Consider the following 23,748-nt stretch of genomic DNA (forward strand, 5'->3'; position numbering starts at 1 on the left):
TACATCCCTCCCCAGGTAATAATTGAGTATTTCACTGGTCTACATCCCTCCCCAGGTAATAATTGAGTATTCCACTGGTCTACATACCTCCCTGGGTAATAACTGAATATTCCACTGGTCTACATCCCTCCCCTGGTAATAATTGAGTTTTTCCTCACCAGGATGTCCCTTCCCTGGTAATAATTGAGTTTTTCCTCACCAGGATGTCCCTTCCCGGGTAATAATTGAATATTCCACTGGTCTACATCCCTCCCTGGGTAATAATTGAATATTCCACTGGTCTACATCCCTCTCCTGGTAATAATTGAGTTTTTTCTCACCAGGACATCTCGCTGTGCCGCCTTGGATGACAGACCATCCTCCGCCCTCTCCAGGTCGTACTGCATGCACTCGTACTTGCGGCACACGGACCGCAGAGACTCGCCAAATGCCAGGTACTCCTTCAGCTGGTCCGCATACTGCTCAGTCTCATCCAGGATACCATCGATCGACGACGCATACCTGGAAACACAGCCACAAGTTGTTTACTTTTAATCATACAATTTTCAGTTATAATAGCATTGACTGATGACAGGTATCTGAAAACACAGGCACAAGTTGTTTAATTTTAATTATGCAATTTTCAGTTATAATAGCATCGAGTGATGACAGGTATCTGAAAACATGGGCACAAGTTGTTTAATTTTAATTTTGCAATTTTCAGTTATAATAGCATCGATTGATGACACGTATCTGAAAACACGGGCACAAGTTGTTTAATTTTAATCATACAATTTTCAGTTATAATAGCATTGATTGATGCAAGGAATCTTTTATATGCACTTTCCCAAATACAGGAAAGCACATACCACAGCCGTTGTCCAGTTGTGGTGCACTGGTTGGAACAAGATAAAACCCAATCAGCTGAACGGATCCACCGAGGTGGTTTGATCCTGTGACATAAACATCTCATGCGAGCACTCAACCACTAAATCCCACTCCAACACAAACATGGACACAAGTTGGTTTAATTTTAGTACAGAATTTTAAAGTATGGTCTCACTATACAGATGTCATCTGCCATTGAAATCCATGTTAAATTGCCCAACGTCAAATGGAGATTGCCAATAAAACGGGTTCTCGTTGGCACTAACAACATACACCATTGCGAACATACATTATATAAGCATTTATTTTCACACCAAAATTGAGAACATTTCCGTCCCAGTTTTTGCTATATGACCGCATCTGGCTGTAGTACCAGTCCCAACAGGTGGTTTGTTAATCGATTCACTCTGGCTGTCTCTTGCGCTATATGCCCATGTCCCCCAAAAAAATCAATGCACAATATTACAAAATAACATGTGTAAAATACAGCCTGAAGGCTTACTATTAAACATACACATTGTTTTAATTCTTCACCAATTCCTAGAAGTGAATATGTGAACCACAACATACATGTACAGTACGCGAACCAACCAAAGTGGCAATATGTCACAATTAGGAACTACATGTATAGTGTACAGTGATGAATGAATTCTCAATTTTAATAGCATTTATTACATACATATCTATAAATATATAGATCTACAGAAACCATAAAAGTGATATTGGTGAAAAGTCACAATTTTCACTGTATTTTTGTTACAGTGAAAAAATAGAAATCATATTTATTTATTTTTTGTTAACAGGAAGGAAGGAAAGAAATGTTTTATTTAACGATGCACTCAACACATTTTATTTACGGTTATATGACATCAGGGTTTTTTTGTTTTGTTAACAAGTTCATGATTCAATTACACATATCTCCCTTGTAACTTATTACGATCTGATTATTGAAAAAAGAAGACGTTTGTTATGTTTAAGGACACCACTAGAGCATATTGATTTATTAATTATCAGCTATTGGATGTCAAACACTTGGTAATTTTGGTAATAGTCTCAGAAAAGAAACACGCTACATTTTTCCATTAGTAGCAAGGGATCTTTTATATGAACCATCCCATAGACAAGATAGCACATACATGTACCACTGCCTTTGATATACAAGTTGTGGTGCACTGGCTGGAGCGAGAAATAGCCCCACAGATGGGGATTGATCCCAAACTGACAGAGCATCAAGCGAGCACTTTACCACTGGGCTATGTCCCACTCCCTCATTACTGAGGTCAGTGTCGCTTCATCGTTTTATTTTTATGATTACCAATGCAACTAATCGTATTTGAAAAAAAAGAAAAAAGTAATTAAAACAACAGTACCTATAAAAAATGAATATGAAGTGTAATGTTGGTAAAATATTTGAAACTGATTGGGAATGAATGGTGACACCATGGTCCTGTCATTGAGTGCAAGTTAAAATTTAACTTATAGTTTGATTCAAGTTATGTTTTTGTTTTTTGGATGATCACTTTATCAGGTATGTTTATGCAATAATTATTAATTTAATAAGTAAATAATGGTGAATTTTATTCATATTTCTTTTAAAAAGTCCATGGTCAACTAAATTTTGAGAAACATTTCCACCAGAACAAATAGATCTATATCATGACATTACGTGTTTTCAATAGCAAGGTGTTTTTCATGGTGTTTTTTCTAATACAATTTTTATGTCAAATTTTGCTTCGCAATTCATGAAAATATGGTTTTCACACATCACTCATGTGAACACGAAATAGGGTATTGATGATATCTGAAAACAGACACAAGATGTTTTTATTTAATTATACAATTTTAAGTTTTAATAGCATTGACTGATGATGAATATCTGAAAACATGGGCACAAGTTGTTTTAATTTAATTATGCAATTATAAGTTATATAACATCTATTGATTGTTCACACCTGAAAACAAATATGGACACAATTTGTTTTAATTTAATTAGACAATTTTAAGTTATACCGTAATAGCATTGACCGATAACCTTGTGTCTCAAATGATATACATACACGTCCATGTAGTGGCCAGTACTTTGTAAGGCCTCAGCCATTTCTTTTTCAATACTGCTCCATTCGCCAAAAACTCTGGCGTAGTTAGCATGCACTTTATGGATGCCATACAATCTATCACAGATTTTCTGAAAATAAATAATAAAATACTATTAATCACAAAATATTGGCAAATTTTAACATTTACCAAAAGTCGAATCAGTAACTGTTGCTCACTTCAATCTATTTTTGTGCTTATATACATTGTAGAAAATAACAGGTTAAAGACATAGGGTATCAGCTTTATCCTGTGAATGTAACTTTATTCATCCTAAACAGAATAGTTAAGGCCAATATAACTGTCGTGGAAATGGGGGTAGTGTCACAAAACGAGTAGATACACACAGAAAGCTGTGAGTCATGCAATGCTATCATACGTTTTCCAACACTATGAGCAATCGACCCCCCAGGTGGTATCAATTGGCCAAATTTTGATTCCTGGCTCAAGGACTATAAATAATACAATTCAATCTTAATATGCTCAACAAAAACATACCCTTTTATTATATTTGCAATCTTTGACTAGTCATTCCAACATTTAGTAACCTGAAGATCAGAAATGGTGTTTATTATTTTTGTGACCGCTATCTTTTGTTCATAAAGTAGCTTTCAGTCGCACTCATTTAGCCATTAGTAGTGATCTTTTATTAATATTAGTTGTTCATTCTACGTATTTTTATAGGAAACAAATAAAAAGAAATAATTGTGTTTAGGGTAAGCATATGAGATGGAGGGGGGGGGGGGGATGGGCCACAGCAAAAATGATAGAGATATTTGGGCAAAATGTGCTCACCTGAGACCTTTTTATACCATGTATTTCCATCATTCTGTCATGTATTCCATGTAAAAATGTGTAGTGATTCATTTGCAACCCTATATAGCTGTTTGGTAGTAATGCTAATATGAATAAATGTTGACATCCAGATTTTGGCATATCCTTTAAATCAGGCACCCCCCCCCCCCCCCCCCCCCCCTTTAAAAAAAAAAGGGAGCCCATACGCCTATGTTGTTTAGGATTTGACTGATTATACAAACAGCGGAAGTGATCAGGTTCTTCGTAACGATTACACACATGTACAGCATGTATTTGTGCCTTAACCTCTTTTGGATATACATGTAGGCATGTTAATAAAGTTAAAAGAAAAGATTACATAATAAGTGATAAACTGAATGTACACAAACTAAAAATTAAACTTGATTATCGTGCCACACCTTTTCTTGAGAAAATGTTTCTGAAAATTGTGTAAAAGGCCATAGAAAAGATCTTTAATTAATAAGATGTTACAATTTCATTCAGTGACAGCGAACAACACAAATGTGTGGCTGAAGTCAGACCTAACTCATTGTAAACATGACCATGTGCGTGAAAAATAAAATAGGATAAAAAGGTGATTTGACAAAATGTCACATCGACCGGGTTTTGTAGAAACATTGACCCCCAAATGTCAGATTTTGTTTTTGCCAGTTTGGCAAAATGGGAATTATTTTGTTCTCCAGCTGTTATTTTCATCAGCCCTGGCGAATTGGCGATCGGCTGGCGTGAGCCTAGTTATTAGCTGTGGAATTGCAGAGTGTGTGTTGGCCGTGACGGTACCATCACTTGTAAGACGGACCGACGAGGCAACATGCTTGTGTTTCCCTCCTTTCCGGACACTCTTCGAAGTGTCCCCAGACTTGTGGGTCCTACCCTCTAAATCTGACTTCCTGACTACCACAGTGGTAACCGACAAGATTTTGCTGACACACATAACCTAGGTCTGCGAAGCGAACTGAGCCCACTGGTCAAGAGATGACGTGGAACCGACGTCACATTGTCTTTCGAACAAGACCGACAGCCCGGACACAACATGTGTGTGTCTTTGCGTCGTAACTGAACATTACAACCGCCCTGCACACAAACTCTTTGTGCACTGGACGCCACGGAACTCGAGTCAGAAACAACAAGAACTCCCAACCAAAATAAACCATATGCCATGTTCAGAAAACATACAATAAAAAATAAAAGCAAACACAAAGTTACAGGTTAACAAAAACTTTTGCCTGCGCTTAACAGTGTCTTTACAGGTGGACTGCAGAATTGAGAATGAGGTTACAGGTAGCCCGTGCAAGGATAGCACTATGCATATATGGCAAGGGAGAGAATTCTGCAGTGTGAAGGTATGACTCAGGTTGAATAGCATATTTGTTGTGCTAGCACAGTAAGTTGAATAAAACTAATCAATTGTTGAATGTATAAATGACATTTTTAACACATTTGTTCTTGTAAAAGGAATAGATATATCAGACTATAGTGGACACGTTGTTCAACCCTAGGTGTTCTGGCTAAGAAGTCATTATGTTGAACATAGTCCAATGCCATAAGATGAAATAATTTTGGTCTGAGAAACTTGATAGAAAGTAAGTTGCTCTAATTTTGTGCCCCTCTTTTGAAGGAAAAATTTGCTTTGGTGTCCCTCCAACTTGCTTTGGTGCCCTAATTTTTGTTATTAAACTGACGGTTTAACTTGCCATGCCCCCAAAAATTGAAATTCAACCCCTGGACTGGTATATCAAAGGCTGTCTCTCTAAAACTATGTCAAAATTATCAAATGTTTGACATCCAATAGCCGATGATTATGTAAAAATTACCAAATGTTTGACATCCAATAGCCAATGATTAATAAATCAATTTGCTCTAGTGGTGTTGTTAAACAAAAACAAACTTCTCCCCATGAAAGTCAAACTTGACCTGTAACTGTACATAATAAAGCTATAAACAAGATTTCAGTATCTTGAGATACATGTAGTGCAGACATCTATGATTTCTTTAACATTCAACAGGGTATGAAAACAATTATATATCCTCAAACTGTGAATCAGTGATGACCTTCACACACACATGTACGTTTGCAGATGATTTTTGTTTGTTCATACCCAGATGTACATAAAAACCCCAAACAATACTTATAATTAAATTTTAAACATACTAATAATAAAGCCAGAAGTTCATATTTTATTCTGAATTATTTTTGGTTCTTAAACAATAACGCTCAATAAGACAGGGTTAGTTTTGGAACTCGCCAATTGCAAATTTCAAAAACAACTGGCGAATTAATTTTAATTTGGCGAAATAATTTTATGAAATAAATTATATTTTTAGAAAATAATTTGGTTTCTGCCATTTTTTAGTTGAGTCGACTATTTGGCGAAATGTTCTGCTAACCCAGAGCTAGCCACGATAAGACAGGGTATAAAGTAACATCATTAGATAAGACAGGGTATAAAGTGACATCATTAGATATGACATTCCCTGATAAGACAGGGTATAAAGTGACATCATTAGATAAGACAGGGTATAAAGTGACATCATTAGATATGACATTCCCCGATAAGACAGGGTATAAAGTGACATCATTAGATAAGACAGGGTATAAAGTGACATCATTAGATATGACATTCCCTGATAACATAATTTATTTTTACATTCATCGAGTAATGAACAAACTCACGTTGCTGCGGCTGGACCAATGAGATGACGTTATATTGTAATGAAAGTAACAGAAATTTAATTATATCCAGTTGACACACAACAAAATGTATCATAATTAAAGTTACAGAGCCTAGTTCCAACATGTACAACTGGACACTAAGTTTGGTTAATATATAAACCTGTAATGCTGAAACATGGAAACACCCGAAAAAACAGACTAGAACTTGGACTCCCCAACCGTTACTCCTCAGTAGTATGTGCTATTTTGGAATAACAAAAATGCTTTTCGTGGTATTACAAACACCAGGATGACCAGAAAGTATTATGTGATTCCTTTTCGATGTGCAAAAGACACAACATTATCATGGTTTCAGTATAGTACACAGAATCTTAACTACATGTACTAATACATTTTTGTGTATGATACATTACGTGGATTCTAATGCTTGCGACTTCTACAAAGCTTCATGTGAAACATTACAACATCTTTTCTTTGACTGTAACAAGGTTAACCACATTTAGGAATCAATACGAGAATGGATATTGACTGAAACAGGAATTGATATTTATTTATTTATTTATTTATTTATTTAATATTATGTGTTTTAACCATTATATCTTCTTTCTTCTTCTCCTATATTTCCCAGTCCTTTCCATTCTATGCGTCATAGCAATTTGTTTTGTTTTTTACCAATCTTTAATTTACACAGAAACATTACAAATGCATTTATGTATCAAATTGTTATATATGACTATATAACATTATTATACCACAAATTAGATATACATGTATGTACTTGTATATAAATTATATCATTTTGATGTAAGGCCATGAATTCAAGGCTCCCCAACCGTGACATGGTCAGAATGGACTGGGGGAAATAAATATTTATAAAAATAAAAATAATAAAAAAATAATAAATAAAAAAGATTTTAGATGTATGGAAATGGATAATTTAAACAATAAAATGCAAGTAATGTATAATTTCAATTATAAAAAATGCCTCCTCCCTGTTAAAAAGTAAACAAATCAAACAAGAACAAGAGCAAGAAAACAAACTACTATCAACTCACAGCTCTTATCTTGAGGATGTTGGAAATGTTGTTCTGTAATTCATTACTATAATTCTTTATTTCTTCAAATCTTCTGGAAAAGAAACATCCAGGCAATAACAATGGAGGTTACTATATAGAAAAATACTCAACAAAATTAACTACGGACCTGTAGATATGTTTTGCATTTGTCTTTATATATGGTATAAAATACCTTTGTTTTTACTGTATTACAAACCATATAAGTTTCATGTGGATCACTGGTCAAAATTTATTCAAACAATGTTTAGAATCTCAAACCCGGCTCACATTATATAATACAGTGACACATTATATCATCAACAACCCTAACAGCGTTATGCTTCAAATTCCGTTCACTTTGTTTTCTCATGCACGGTTCGTGCAATCAACATCCGATTTGTTCTCATCGACATGTTCAGTTATGAGATTTTTCTTCACAGTTCAGGAACATTTTTATAAACAATAAAGTTGAGAAAAGTAAGTATCTAAATACAAAACTTTACAAACCCCTAAAACCATTAATTTTACTAAGTCTTTTTGTTTATTCCTTAAAATTACCGATATCGGGTCCACATAACTCGTAGAAATTGACTTAAAATGGAAAAAGATGAATTAACATTTGGTGCGTGTCACATGACCTCACACGTGCCAGATCAACAAAGCCAAAGAATTTAATTTTTACGATTTTTAAGACCCCTGTTGTAAGACTTTGTTTTCAATTATTATATTCGATCTGCAAAAGGTATGCTACGTTTTTGTGCCTCTATTGTAGTAAATAGTATTCATAATCCATTCATAACAGTTGTAAATAATTTTGATTATATAAATTGTGTTAATTTAGAATCAATTCATTAAAAAAAAAGATATTTTACAAACTATTCGCAGGTATGAACGTAATGCCTATCAGTATTGACATCAAGTGTGAGCGATGTGTGTTGATAAAATTTAAAGATATTAATAAATTAAGTGTTTGGCAACTGTGCATAATTAAGAAACATATATTTTTTCATGTAGTTGCCTTAAAAATGGAAAAATGACGAACCGCACATGCACAGTATGATACTTTTTGCAAACGCATGCGCCTGAACACAATTAGAAACGTCACACCCTTTCCTGTTTGACACAGGGTGTTTCACTTTTATTTATTAGAATGGATTTGTTTTACGTCCACATTGTTGATTTTTTACGTTACTTGATTGCTATTTATTTCGTTTCACGTATTGTAGCTGAAAAATGTAGAATAGTATTTCCGTAAATATCGTATTCGTGTTTTTGTCGATGGTATACGCAGTTTGGGACATTATGTAATACAGTGACACATTATATAATACAGTGACACATTATATAATACAGTGAAAGAAAGAAAGAAATGTTTTATTTAAAGACGCACTCAACACATTTTTATTTACGGTTATATGGTGTTCGACATATGGTTAAGTACCACACAGATATTGAGAGAGGAAACCCGCTGTCGCCACTTCATGGGCTACTCTTTTTGAATAGCAGCAAGGGATCTTTTAAATGCACCATCCCACAGACAGGGTAGTACATACCGCAGCCTTTGATATACCAGTCGTGGTGCAATGGCAGGAACGAGAAATAGCCCAATTGGCCCACCGACGGGGATCGATCCCACACAGACTGCACAACAAGCGACTGCTGTACCACTGGGCTACGTCCTGCTCCCTAATAATACAGTAAACCTGGTCTAAACCGGACCACGAACAAACTGGAATCCTGTCAAAACGAGCCACGTTCCATGGTCCCCGAGTGTTATAAATTCTAAAATGCGATCCTCTAAAACCGGATCCGGTCTCAATCAGAGAAATATTAGATCCTCGGTATCATCCGGTTTAGACAGGTTTCACTGTACTAGCAAACACTGACATTTATTAGGTCCCCGGCATCATCCGGTGTAGACAGTTTTCACTGTACTTGCAAACAATGACATTATTAGGTCCCCGGTATCATCCAGTTTAGACAGTTTTCACTGTACTAGCAAACATTCACATTTATTAGGTCCCCGGCATCATCCGGTTTAGACAGGTTTCACTGTACTAGCAAACATTGACATTTATTAGGTCCCCGGCATCATCCGGTTTAGACAGGTTTCACTGTACTAGCAAACATTGACATTTATTAGATCCCTGGTATCATCTGGTTTAGACAGTTTTCACTGTACTAGCAAACACTGACATTTATTAGATCCCCAGTATCATCCGGTTTAGACAGTTTTCACTGTACTAGCAAACACTGACATTTATTAGGTCCCCGGTATCATCCGGTTTAGACAGGTTTCACTGTACTAGCAAACACTGACATTTATTGGCCGCTAATTAATTTTGTTGACTGTATTTTTTTTTTTTATTCAGCGACTAATGAGTCACATACATACAAAATGAGCAGATGCAACATTTTGTTTTCAAAATCTGGATTACAACAGATGCAAATCATATGAAAATTGATTAGCAACTATTATTTAATGTTTTAGAATTGTGTAGCTAAATACTGCAATACTGAACAAAATGTTCTGACAAATACATGAACCAACCAATCATCATACCTCCCTCCCTCCATCCACCAAGCCACCCATCCGTCCATCTACCCAATACCACAAACCTGTCTGGTTTCTTCAGTCTAAATGACGCGTTGAGAGCCTTCAGTCTAGAATCAGCCTGCAGAGAAAAGCAACATACATAAAAACGTCATGTAATATAAAAAGCAGTTTGAACAGCTACCATTTATCACATTACTAAACTGATAATCCTTGTAGCTAAGCTGATAACTTTACATTGTTAACTGTTATCAGGCCACTAGGAAAATACCGATACTAGTTCAAGTCAAATTACAGGAATTGTAGCTACGTGTAGTATACCGATACTAGTTCAAGTCAAATTACAGGAATTGTAGCTACGTGTAGTATACCGATACTAGTTCAAGTCAAATTACAGGAATTGTAGCTACGTGTAGTATACCGATACTAGTTCAAGTCAAATTACAGGAATTGTAGCTACGTGTAGTATACCGATACTAGTTCAAGTCAAATTACAGGAATTGTAGCTACGTGTAGTATACCGATACTAGTTCAAGTCAAATTACAGGAATTGTAGCTACGTGTAGTATACCGATACTAGTTCAAGTCAAATTACAGGAATTGTAGCTACATGTAGTATACCGATACATGTAGTATACCGATACTAGTTCAAGTCAAATTACAGGAATTGTAGCTACGTGTAGTATACCGATACTAGTTCAAGTCAAATTACAGGAATTGTAGCTACGTGTAGTATACCGATACTAGTTCAAGTCAAATTACAGGAATTGTAGCTACGTGTAGTATACCGATACTAGTTCAAGTCAAATTACAGGAATTGTAGCTACGTGTAGTATACCGATACTAGTTCAAGTCAAATTACAGGAATTGTAGCTACGTGTAGTATACCGATACTAGTTCAAGTCAAATTACAGGAATTGTAGCTACGTGTAGTATACCGATACTAGTTCAAGTCAAATTACAGGAATTGTAGCTACGTGTAGTATACCGATACTAGTTCAAGTCAAATTACAGGAATTGTAGCTACGTGTAGTATACCGATACTAGTTCAAGTCAAATTACAGGAATTGTAGCTACGTGTAGTATACCGATACTAGTTCAAGTCAAATTACAGGAATTGTAGCTACGTGTAGTATACCGATACTAGTTCAAGTCAAATTACAGGAATTGTAGCTACGTGTAGTATACCGATACTAGTTCAAGTCAAATTACAGGAATTGTAGCTACGTGTAGTATACCGATACTAGTTCAAGTCAAATTACAGGAATTGTAGCTACGTGTAGTATACCGATACTAGTTCAAGTCAAATTACAGGAATTGTAGCTACGTGTAGTATACCGATACTAGTTCAAGTCAAATTACAGGAATTGTAGCTACGTGTAGTATACCGATACTAGTTCAAGTCAAATTACAGGAATTGTAGCTACGTGTAGTATACCGATACTAGTTCAAGTCAAATTACAGGAATTGTAGCTACGTGTAGTATACCGATACTAGTTCAAGTCAAATTACAGGAATTGTAGCTACGTGTAGTATACCGATACTAGTTCAAGTCAAATTACAGGAATTGTAGCTACGTGTAGTATACCGATACTAGTTCAAGTCAAATTACAGGAATTGTAGCTACGTGTAGTATACCGATACTAGTTCAAGTCAAATTACAGGAATTGTAGCTACGTGTAGTATACCGATACTAGTTCAAGTCAAATTACAGGAATTGTAGCTACGTGTAGTATACCGATACTAGTTCAAGTCAAATTACAGGAATTGTCAAATTAATTGAGCTACGTGTAGTATACCGATACTAGTTCAAGTCAAATTACAGGAATTGTAGCTACGTGTAGTATACCGATACTAGTTCAAGTCAAATTACAGGAATTGTAGCTACGTGTAGTATACCGATACTAGTTCAAGTCAAATTACAGGAATTGTAGCTACGTGTAGTATACCGATACTAGTTCAAGTCAAATTACAGGAATTGTAGCTACGTGTAGTATACCGATACTAGTTCAAGTCAAATTACAGGAATTGTAGCTACGTGTAGTATACCGATACTAGTTCAAGTCAAATTACAGGAATTGTAGCTACGTGTAGTATACCGATACTAGTTCAAGTCAAATTACAGGAATTGTAGCTACGTGTAGTATACCGATACTAGTTCAAGTCAAATTACAGGAATTGTAGCTACGTGTAGTATACCGATACTAGTTCAAGTCAAATTACAGGAATTGTAGCTACGTGTAGTATACCGATACTAGTTCAAGTCAAATTACAGGAATTGTAGCTACGTGTAGTATACCGATACTAGTTCAAGTCAAATTACAGGAATTGTAGCTACGTGTAGTATACCGATACTAGTTCAAGTTAAATTACAGGAATTTACTGGCCACATGTAACACCACTTAATGACAAGTCCTCTGACATTTCGCACTAATGGCAGGCATGGTGTTATTTAATGTGACATTCAAAGTTAAGTGCACATCCAGTCTGCCCCTGTGAGATGCTAGTTGGTGTACTGCTATCAGTAGGGGCTGTCAAACATCAAATCTCAGTAATATTGACACCCCTCACCATCACCACCCAAAAAAGAGAAAAAGTGTCAGTCAGCCAAACAAAATATAACAAAATTAAGACTCTTTAATATGTATTGATGTGATTTTGTAATTAGCTTATTGGCAATTTAAATAAAGAAATAAGTTTGCCAAATTCAACTGTAATTCACCAAAGGCCTATCATTGTCATAACCCCAACCTTGACAATAACAGTGTTTGTTTCCGGTAATAATAAACTTTACAAAAAACAGAGAAATGAAACTCAAATTCCAAATGGTAACAATGAAAGAAAACTAAAACTCACCTTGCTCTGGAAATCTGTAGAATATACCATTTCCTTCCAAGAATTCTCCTGTGATAAATTAAATAAATAGCTATAATTGGGTTTAAAAAGTGTAATGGTCAAACAGGATATTATTTTGTCCCACGTATATTTTATTATAAATTTTAATAATGTGCAATATCTTAAAATATGTATGAAAATAAGGTAATACTTTCAAATGACAAGTACAATTGATGTGTTTTCTAAATTTTAATTTAAAAAATGTACAGTATTACATGTAGATTTTTGTCATAAGATCCCAGAAGTGAATTTGTGACTTTATAACATCATTGGAATTAATGAAGTAAATAAAGAATAGTGTTTTGTTTAATGACACCACTAGAGCACATTGATTAATTAATCATCGGATATTGGATGTTAAACATTTCGTAGTTGTTAGAGGAAAACCACTACATTTTCCTAATGTGGCAACAAGGGATCTTTTATATCCACTTTCCTAATGTGGCGACAAGGGATCTTTTATATCCACTTTCCTAATGTGGCGACAAGGGATCTTTTATATCCACTTTCCTAATGTGGCGACAAGGGATCTTTTATGTGCACTTTCCTAATGTGGCGACAAGGGATCTTTTATGTGCACTTTCCTAATGTGGCGACAAGGGATCTTTTATGTGCACTTTCCTAATGTGGCGACAAGGGATCTTTTATGTGCACTTTCCTAATGTGGCGACTAGGGATCTTTTATGTGCACTTTCCTAATGTAGCGACAAGGGATCTTTTATGTGCACTTTCCTAATGTAGCGACAAGGGATCTTTTATGTGCACTTTCCTAATGTAGCGACAAGGGATCTTTTATGTGCACTTTCCTAATGTAGCAACAAGGGATCTTTTATGTGCACTTTCCTTATGTAGCAACAAGGGATCTTTTATATGCACTTTCCTAATGTAGCAACAAGGGATCTTTTATGTGCACTTTCCCACAGACAGGAAAGCACATACCATGGCCTTTAACCAGTTGTGGTGCACTGGTTGGAACAAGAAAAATAATGAGTTTTGTGTTTGTGTTTGAAGACATCTGCACACACATGTAATAATGTCTGTCAATTTCATTTTAATGTAATTAAGAAACATTTTAAAATTTTGTGATGAAATTAAAAATGGTATCTTGAAAATTGGAGAAAACTTGGAGTGTTGTTTTTTTTATAGAGATATTACCTGTCCTCAAGGGTTCATTTGTTTGAGGACAGGTAATGTTGAAAAGAAATGGAGAAAACTTGGAGTGTTTTCTCTTTTATAGAGATATTACCTGTCCTCAAACAAATGCACCCTTGAGGACAGGTAATATTGAAAAGAAATGTTATGATCCAGATATGTATTTTTAATACTGTAACCAAAACTATCATACCTGCTGTAGAAAAGCCATAAATATCTTATCACTGCAAATGACTGGATGTGCTGCGATTCGTAACAGGAAAATCTAAAACAGAAGGAGAAAAGCCATAAATATCTTATCACTGCAAATGACTGGATGTGCTGCGATTCGTAACAGGAAAATCTAAAACAGAAGAAAAAAGACAAACATTATGAACTGAAAATGCACGTGTATACATGTATGTACGTGTATAACATGTTGAAATGAATACTTAATATTTTGTAGGCTATAGTGTTCAAACTACATTCACAATGGAAAAGCAGGGACAATGATGATTAATAATGATGACTAATAAACACAAGGGTTTGGGAGTTTTAAAAATACTATTTAAAAATTAAGAAAACAGATACAAAAATAAATTAAGAAGGCAGACTGCTTTGTCACTTTTAGAATTTGGAAGAGGCATGACAAAACCATGCCCACCACTGTCCACAACAATACAAACACTAACCCTGCACTGCTCGTTCAACTCCTGCAATGCCCACCACTGTCCACAACAATACAAACACTAAGCCTGCACTGCTCGTTCAACTCCTGCAATGCCCACCACTGTCCACAACAATACAAACACTAAGCCTGCACTGCTCGTTCAACTCCTGCAATGCCCACCACTGTCCACAACAATACAAACACTAAGCCTGCACTGCTCGTTCAACTCCTGCAATGCCCACCACTGTCCACAACAATACAAACACTAAGCCTGCACTGCTCGTTCAACTCCTGCAATGCCCACCACTGTCCACAACAATACAAACACTAAGCCTGCACTGCTCGTTCAACTCCTGCAATGCCCACCACTGTCCACAACAATACAAACACTAAGCCTGCACTGCTCGTTCAACTCCTGTAATGCCCACGGAAATCACCAATGCCGTGGAGATTTCTGTGAAGGTTTTTGTTCTCTGCAGCATTTTTTTGCTATGGACTATTTTGGATTTTTTTTTTCAAGTTGTATTTTCTCCTTATTGTTAAAAATAAAATATACTTTGTGAACTGAAACGGATTAAAAGTAAATATTAAAACAGTAACTGCACTGTTGTTACCGAGTATCTGAATCTCAGTGCCATTGGACATGATCGAAAATACATGTAAATTACCAGCATTAAGCAAGTTCCAACTAGGTCACTGAACTCTGTTGACTATCAATAGCACATGCATTGCAGGGACCACTGGATTGCAGGGAGGGTGTGACAGTTTATACATTGTTCAACTGTGGATATGGTGTGTTACCGGTGTTTTATTTTCAGTAAAATGTTCAATATACACTCCTACAAGTCACGTGATGCATTAAAGTTGGCCTGATGATGAGATTTGTAGATATACATATACAAAGATTGTTCCGATAGTTTAATCAAAATTCCTCTGTCATTTATACTAGCAAAATATACAACCGTTTTCTGGTTCCAAATGGCCTAATAAAAAAAAAATCTATATTTTTTTTACTGATTTACTTGGGCTTGAAAGGAGGCATTCAGTCTTCGTGACAGATTTCCTAACAGAAATTATGTTGTTATTAAAGCAAATTATTTTAATTCTATATCGCATTAAATATATTCTGACACTTTGATGTAGTATTGTGGCAACCCTGGATTAGAGGGTGTCCATGTAAATGGCCATAATTACTGACTAATGAAGGTAAATGATCACCAACAAGATTAAATTTCAACAATATTTATTTAACAATAACCTCAAAACACATACACAGGTGAACTGTATGTTCACTGATTCATTTAGTGACAAAATGAATAATGAAATAAATATGACTATAGTACTGTCGGAAATAGAATAAAAATTATTTTCGTCAATTATTTCTTACATATTAAACAGACAAGTAAATATTATGTAAATATTTATTTAATGATAGTCTACCTACTTTAGCATTTACTTCTTTTGGCTCTTATTCATGTTCAAGGTGGTGTTTACTCTTGAAATTAAAATAAAGATGTCAGTAAACAGGTGATTTGTGCACTTTATTGGAACAGATCAAAATGTGTCAATTTCATTGCTGTTACAATATATGAGTGACTGTTTCTGATGACAGTTTACCCCTATTCCTCTCCAAAGCAAAATAATTGTAGACATTTATAAGTAACTTTTAAGCAAAACTGTCAAGAACCATTTTGAGTTTGTGATCTATTATACTGGTATTAAAGGTGCTATCTCAAAGTTGCATAATGACAGCTATTGCAAATCATGTTTTTATTACATTTTGCTTTAACATTTAAAAACTACACCTTTAACTACGTCATCTACTCAACTGGATAACATCATTATGCAACCATTAATAATACCGTGCTATAGACCTACTGAGACTAAATAAATGTAATTTATATAACTGTATACACAAATATAATTAAGTTTCCTATTCAACATAATTAGGTAAAAACTTTTTAAAATAATGTTTACCTAGCTCTAATAATATGGGACACTCAAATACATGTAATGCTTGGTTTGACAGACACCTGTAATTAAACCTCATCAATCCAGAAGGGGCGAGATGTAGCCCAGTGGTAAAGTGTACGCTTGATGCGCGGTTGCTTTAGGATCGATCCCCGTCGAGCCATTACTGTTACACCCTCCACACAAAAAAAATTAAATCAACATCCAAAAATAAAATTTTAAAAAACCAGACACAACTTGAGTTCTTTCTGCCACTGACGCAGGATTTAGATCAGTTGGTTGAGTGCTCGCCTGAGGTGCTTGCGTCACAGGATCGAACCACTTCGGTGGATCCATTCAACTGACTGGGGTTTTTCCATTCCAACCAGTACACCACAACTGGTCAAAGGCTGTGGTATGTGCTTTCCTGTCTGAGGGGAAGGCTCTACCCTAGCTATCTTACAGCCGAAACCGCCTACTCCAATCTAATTAAAATTAGCTCCACTATTACATGTGGATCTAACAGCAGCCCGTTGGAGCTCATGTCCAGTTGACCTTTCATTCAACCAATCAAAACCTTACTTGCAAAATCATGCCAGTGATTTGAAAAGAATTTGAAAACATTCGGGATTATACCAAGGGTATTCGAAATGATTCGGGTGAATTACGAAGTATGCCGGAAACTAATTTTAATATAAAATTTGTTTTAAAAAACCGTGATGGTATAGCCATAAAATCTGTTTATACTAGTATACAATCCAGAGTTTATTACTGCACTTTCCCCGGTTTTTTCAATACTGAAATAGACCAACAAGTTCGCCTATTTCATAAAGAGTCTCGACTGATATTCTTAGAATTTGTATGCTACCAAATAATGCTATAACAGGCGAAGTGTAATTGGTCGATATTTAAATTGTTATTTATAGATGAAATGTCACCTGGACATGGGAGTCCATGCAATGCTATTAGATCTACTGGTAGTAGACTAGTAGAACTAATTTGAATCAGATTACGCCTACGCCTAATGCCACCTATTGCCAGCCTCCCCCCACATACCCCACTACCCTCCCAACCGCTGTCCACTCTGTTTCCGAAACCCCCTTATTATTTCTTTTATTAATATTTATAGAAAATTAATACATGTATAAATAGAAAGTCTTTCCTTATAGTGCAATGGAAAGACCAAAATTATTAAAAATTAAAAAGAAACAGCCGTAAACAGCTGAAGAGAAACTGATTTCATTCCATTCAGTGGAATGAATAAAGACTTGTTAAGTGACTCATCTAGTGTCAAGGTCAACTCATAATTTGATTGTCAACCTCATGTGCAACTGAAATTTAATTTTTTATTAGGTAAACTAAAAAGTGTTGAACAAATATGCACTAAAATTTAATACGAACTGTGTTAAAATCATACTGAATTGAGTGAAAAATGAAAATTAGGTTTCAACAGAAGCAGGACTGGACGAGTGAACTACTCACTGACAAGAGTTGGCGGTGAAGTATAAATCTAGCTTAAAGGGAGAGTAAACTCAAACATGAGCCTTATGTGTTGGAAAGATGCATACCCGGACCACCAACACATATTGAAACTTTAAATGGAGAGTAAACTCAAACATGAGCCGTATGTGTTGGAAAGATGCATACCCAGACCACCAACATATAATGACACTTTAAATGGAGAGTAAACTCAAACAAGAGCCTTATGTGTTGGAAAGATGCATACCCGGACCACCAAGACATACTGACACTTTAACAAATGAAAAACTTAACTTTAGAGTTAATAAAAAAAACGCGATTATTCCTGCTAACTGGGGACAGCCATTTTCTTTTGTTCTCAGTGTGCCGGAATTCTAGCTAGGGGCGAAGTGACGTCATGTATACACAGTGTAAACAAAGGCAGTCAGTGATTTTCAACAATATGCTTCACTTTTATCAACCTGACTTGTAAAACAACATAAATAACTCAATAATATAGGGCTGAATACTGGGATGGTACAAAATGGCTGCGCTCATTACATGTATATATAATAGCATCACATTTAACTGTTTTATTAATTAACTACATGTATACGATTATACTTGTTGATATTAAGCAATAATGTGCATTATAATCGTTGAATACGCATACCAGTCCAAAAGGCTTGCTTAAGCATTCCTTTAAAGTGTCGGGTACTCGGGTCAGGTACTCGTGTCAGGTACTCGGGTCGGGTACTCGGGTCCGGCGCTTGTTGGACTAATATAACACACAGCATTGTGTTATTCAAACGTAAACAAACATAGGCTTCGATTCAAGTTGGCAATAGAAACTGGACTTGAATTATACATTTGTAGCTCAATAATTTATATCAAAATAATTTACTGGCAACATTTTAATCCCAGGTTCAGGTCAGGTCAGGTCATAGAGTTTTACATGCACATTCAGAACAAGCTGTTGTAGCCCACACCTGTCGTGGGCACAAGACCCGCCTTGGCCGGCTCCTCCGTCCATGACAGGAATCTCACAATACAATTAAAATATAAAGACTGACCTGGCACGTCACTGCAGACTGACTATGCTGTATATGATAAATTGTCATTCCCTTGCAACCCCATTTTTTTTGATCGTGTATGTGTCATTCACGTGCTAACTGTTAAGTGTCACTTTTTGTCAAGGAATACTGACACTGATATAAATAAATCTTAAAGCATAATGGCAAACAAAACAAATAACAAACTCATCATTCAAATACTTACAATGCAGTGTTGCAAACATGTTAATGGTTAATCTGCCGTGGACACTATTTTTCTTAATTGCAGGGGTTGTTGTTTCATTAGTAAAGTTTGTTTTGTTAAACAACACCACTAGAGCACATTGATTAATTAATCATCGGCTATTGGATGTCAAACATTTGATAATTCTGACACATACATGTAGTCATCAGAGTTAACCTGCAGCATTTTTCTAATGCAGCAAGGGATCTTTTATATGCACTTTATATCCAGCTGTGGTGTACTGGTTGAAATAAGAAAAAAACAATCAGTGGAATGGATCCTGCGCCGCTCGCACCTCAAGCCAGCACTCAACAGACTGAGCTAAATCCTGCTCCTGTTACATTAGTTAAATTTGTTAATAAATGATGCTTGTATTAATTGTGCTATTACAATGTAATAATGGTTACATGCCTACTTGAAATAACAAGGCTAAGTGTACAGCAATGTCTTATAGAATATGAAAGATATGTAGCACAGATAGCCACATGACAGGCACATGTTGCAATTGTAGAGGCAAGAGTTGGGATAAAGAAAATAACGGCATAAAATTAAATAAAAACATTAAAATCTAGGCGAGACCAAGAAAAAAATATTATTAGTCAAAGCTATTATAAAGAAAAAAGAAATGGGGAGGGTGTAAAATAAAAGGTACAATTATTAATACAACAATAACAATTTTTTTTTAACAACACCACTAGAACACATTGATTTATTAATCATCGGCTATTGTATGTCAAACATTTTTGTAATTTTGACATATAGTCTTGGAGAGGAAACCTGCTACATTTTCCCATTAGTAGCAAGTGTTCTTTTATATGCACCATCGCACAGACATGACAGCACATACCACAGCCTTTACTATACTAGTGCACTGGCTGGAATGAGAAATAGCCCAGTGAGCCTAATGACAAGGCGAGCGCTTTACCACTGGGCAACGTCCCAGCCCTGACAATAACAAGGATTGATCCTAGTCCAACCGTGCATCAGGAGAGCGTTTTACCACTGGGCAACGTCCCAGCCCTGACAATAACAAGGATTGATCCTAGTCCAACCGTGCATCAGGAGAGCGCTTTACCACTGGGCAACGTCCCAGCCCTGACAATAACAAGGATTGATCCTAGTCCAACCGTGCATCAGGAGAGCACTTCATTACTGGGCAACGTCCCAGCCCTGACAATAACAAGGATTGATCCTAGTCCAACCGTGCATCAGGAGAGCACTTTACCACTGGGCAACGTCCCAGGCCTGACAATAACAAGGATTGATCCTAGTCCAACCGTGCATCAGGAGAGCACTTTACCACTGGGCAACGTCCCAGGCCTGACAATAACAAGGATTGATCCTAGTCCAACCGTGCATCAGGAGAGCACTTCATTACTGGGCTACGTCCCAGCCCTGACAATAACAAGGATTGATCCTAGTCCAACCGTGCATCAGGAGAGCGCTTTACCACTGGGCAACGTCCCAGCCCTGACAATAACAAGGATTGATCCTAGTCCAACCGTGCATCAGGAGAGCGTTTTACCACTGGGCAACGTCCCAGCCCTGACAATAACAAGGATTGATCCTAGTCCAACCGTGCATCAGGAGAGCACTTCATTACTGGGCAACGTCCCAGCCCTGACAATAACAAGGATTGATCCTAGTCCAACCGTGCATCAGGAGACCACTTTACCACTGGGCAACGTCCCGGCCCTGACAATAACAAGGATTGATCCTAGTCCAACCGTGCATCAGGAGAGCGCTTTACTACTGGGCAACGTCCCAGCCCTGACAATAACAAGGACTGATCCTAGTCCAACCGTGCATCAGGAGAGCGCTTTACCACTGGGCTACGTCCCGGCCCTGACAATAACAAGGATTGATCCTAGTCCAACCGTGCATCAGGAGAGCACTTCATTACTGGGCAACGTCCCAGCCCTGACAATAACAAGGATTGATCCTAGTCCAACCGTGCATCAGGAGACCACTTTACCACTGGGCAACGTCCCGGCCCTGACAATAACAAGGATTGATCCTAGTCCAACCGTGCATCAGGAGAGCGCTTTACTACTGGGCAACGTCCCAGCCCTGACAATAACAAGGATTGATCCTAGTCCAACCGTGCATCAGGAGAGCGCTTTACCACTGGGCTACGTCCCGGCCCTGACAATAACAAGAATGACAAGGATTGATCCTAGTCCAACCGTGCATCAGGAGAGCGCTTTACCACTGCGCAACGTCCCAGCCCTGACAATAACAAGAATTGATCCTAGTCCAACCGTTCATCAGGAGAGCACTTTATTACTGGGCTACGTCCCGGCCCTGACAATAACAAGGATTGATCCTAGTCCAAACGTGTATCAGGAGAGCGCTTTACCACTGGACTACGTCCCAGCCCTGACAATAACAAGAATGACAAGGATTGATCCTAGTCCAACCGTGCATCAGGAGAGCGCTTTACTACTGGGCTACGTCCCGGCCCTGACAATAACAAGGATTGATCCTAGTCCAACCGTGCATCAGGAGAGCGCTTCACCACTGCGCAACGTCCCAGCCCTGACAATAACAAGGATTGATCCTAGTCCAACCGTGCATCAGGAGAGCGCTTTACCACTGCGCAATGTCCCAGCCCTGACAATAACAAGGATTGATCCTAGTCCAACCGTGCATCAGGAGAGCACTTTACCACTGGGCAACGTCCCGGCCCTGACAATAACAAGGATTGATCCTAGTCCAACCGTGCATCAGGAGAGCACTTTACCACTGGGCTACATCCCGGCCCTGACAATAACAAGGATTGATCCTAGTCCAACCATGCATCAGGAAAGCGCTTTACCACTGGGCAACGTCCCGGCCCTGACAATAACAAGAATGACAAGGATTGATCCTAGTCCAACCGTGCATCAGGAGAGTGCTTTACTACTGGGCAACGTCACAGCCCTGACAATAACAAGGATTGATCCTAGTCCAACCGTGCATCAGGAGAGCGCTTTACCACTGGGCTACGTCCCGGCCCTGACAATAACAAGAATGACAAGGATTGATCCTAGTCCAACCGTGCATCAGGAGAGCGCTTTACTACTGGGCAACGTCACAGCCCTGACAATAACAAGGATTGATCCTAGTCCAACCGTGCATCAGGAGAGCACTTTACCACTGGGCAACGTCCCGGCCCTGACAATAACAAGAATGACAAGGATTGATCCTAGTCCAACCGTGCATCAGGAGAGCGCTTTACCACTGCGCAATGTCCCAGCCCTGACAATAACAAGGATTGATCCTAGTCCAACCGTGCATCAGGAGAGCGCTTTACTACTGGGCAACGTCCCAGCCCTGACAATAACAAGGATTGATCCTAGTCCAACCGTGCATCAGGAGAGCGCTTTACCACTGGGCAACGTCCAAGCCCTGACAATAACAAGGATTGATCCTAGTCCAACCGTGCATCAGGAGAGCGCTTTACCACTGGGCAACGTCCAAGCCCTGACAATAACAAGAATGAAGGACACCATACCTCTAATGCATTTCGCCTCCGTTCGACAAATTCGGGATCTAATTTATCTGTTGGACTGTTCAGCCACGTGTAAGTTGCCTGCAAGAACAAGAACACAGAAAACTACATTAACAATAATGTATCAAATAATCTTCCCATTTTAAAAACAAAATAAGAAAGTTGATTAAGACACTGGTACCTGTATAATCACACAACACACTCACACACAACACACACACTCACACTCACACACAACACACACACTCACACACACACAACACACACACTCAAACACAACACACTCACACACAACACACTCACACAACACACACACAACACTCACACACAACACACTCACACACAACACACACAACACTCACACACAACACACTCACACACAACACACTCACTCACAACACACACACACAACACTCACAACACACTCACACACAAACACACACTCAAACACACACCACACTCACACACACTCAAACACAACACACTCACACACACAACACTCACACACAACACACACACTCAAACACAACACACTCACACACAACACACACACTCAAACACACAACACACTCACACACAACACACTCACACACAACACAACACACACAACACACTCACACACAACACACACACTCACACAGAGGCTTGAAAAAAACAAATGAGTACAAACGTACCAGTGAGGTGCATGTACATGATACTTCCATCAAAAGTAGATCATGGTGACCTACATGTAGTTATGGTATACAATACACCACCATCGCAAGTTGTTCTGGCATGCATGGTATGATGATCCTA

The 23,748-nt window shown here is 37.5% G+C and overlaps 1 protein-coding gene across 1 annotated transcript in view; it reads right to left on the minus strand.

Annotated features, from left to right (window-relative positions):
* The window catches only part of LOC121385456 (sorting nexin-4-like), a 50,135-nt gene that overhangs the window by 18,729 nt on the left and 7,658 nt on the right, over positions 1-23,748 (minus strand). Inside the window, exons 4-10 of the mRNA XM_041516143.1 lie at positions 22,957-23,034; positions 14,301-14,372; positions 12,917-12,964; positions 10,126-10,181; positions 7,507-7,579; positions 2,925-3,052; positions 321-501 (exon numbers count right to left, since the gene is read on the minus strand). Of these exons, the coding sequence (XP_041372077.1) occupies positions 321-501; positions 2,925-3,052; positions 7,507-7,579; positions 10,126-10,181; positions 12,917-12,964; positions 14,301-14,372; positions 22,957-23,034 (636 nt within the window). The remainder of the gene's footprint in view (positions 1-320; positions 502-2,924; positions 3,053-7,506; positions 7,580-10,125; positions 10,182-12,916; positions 12,965-14,300; positions 14,373-22,956; positions 23,035-23,748) is intronic.

Source organism: Gigantopelta aegis, chromosome 11 (assembly GCF_016097555.1).
Source record: "Gigantopelta aegis isolate Gae_Host chromosome 11, Gae_host_genome, whole genome shotgun sequence".
In the NCBI taxonomy this organism is placed as follows: Eukaryota; Metazoa; Mollusca; class Gastropoda; order Neomphalida; family Peltospiridae; genus Gigantopelta; species Gigantopelta aegis.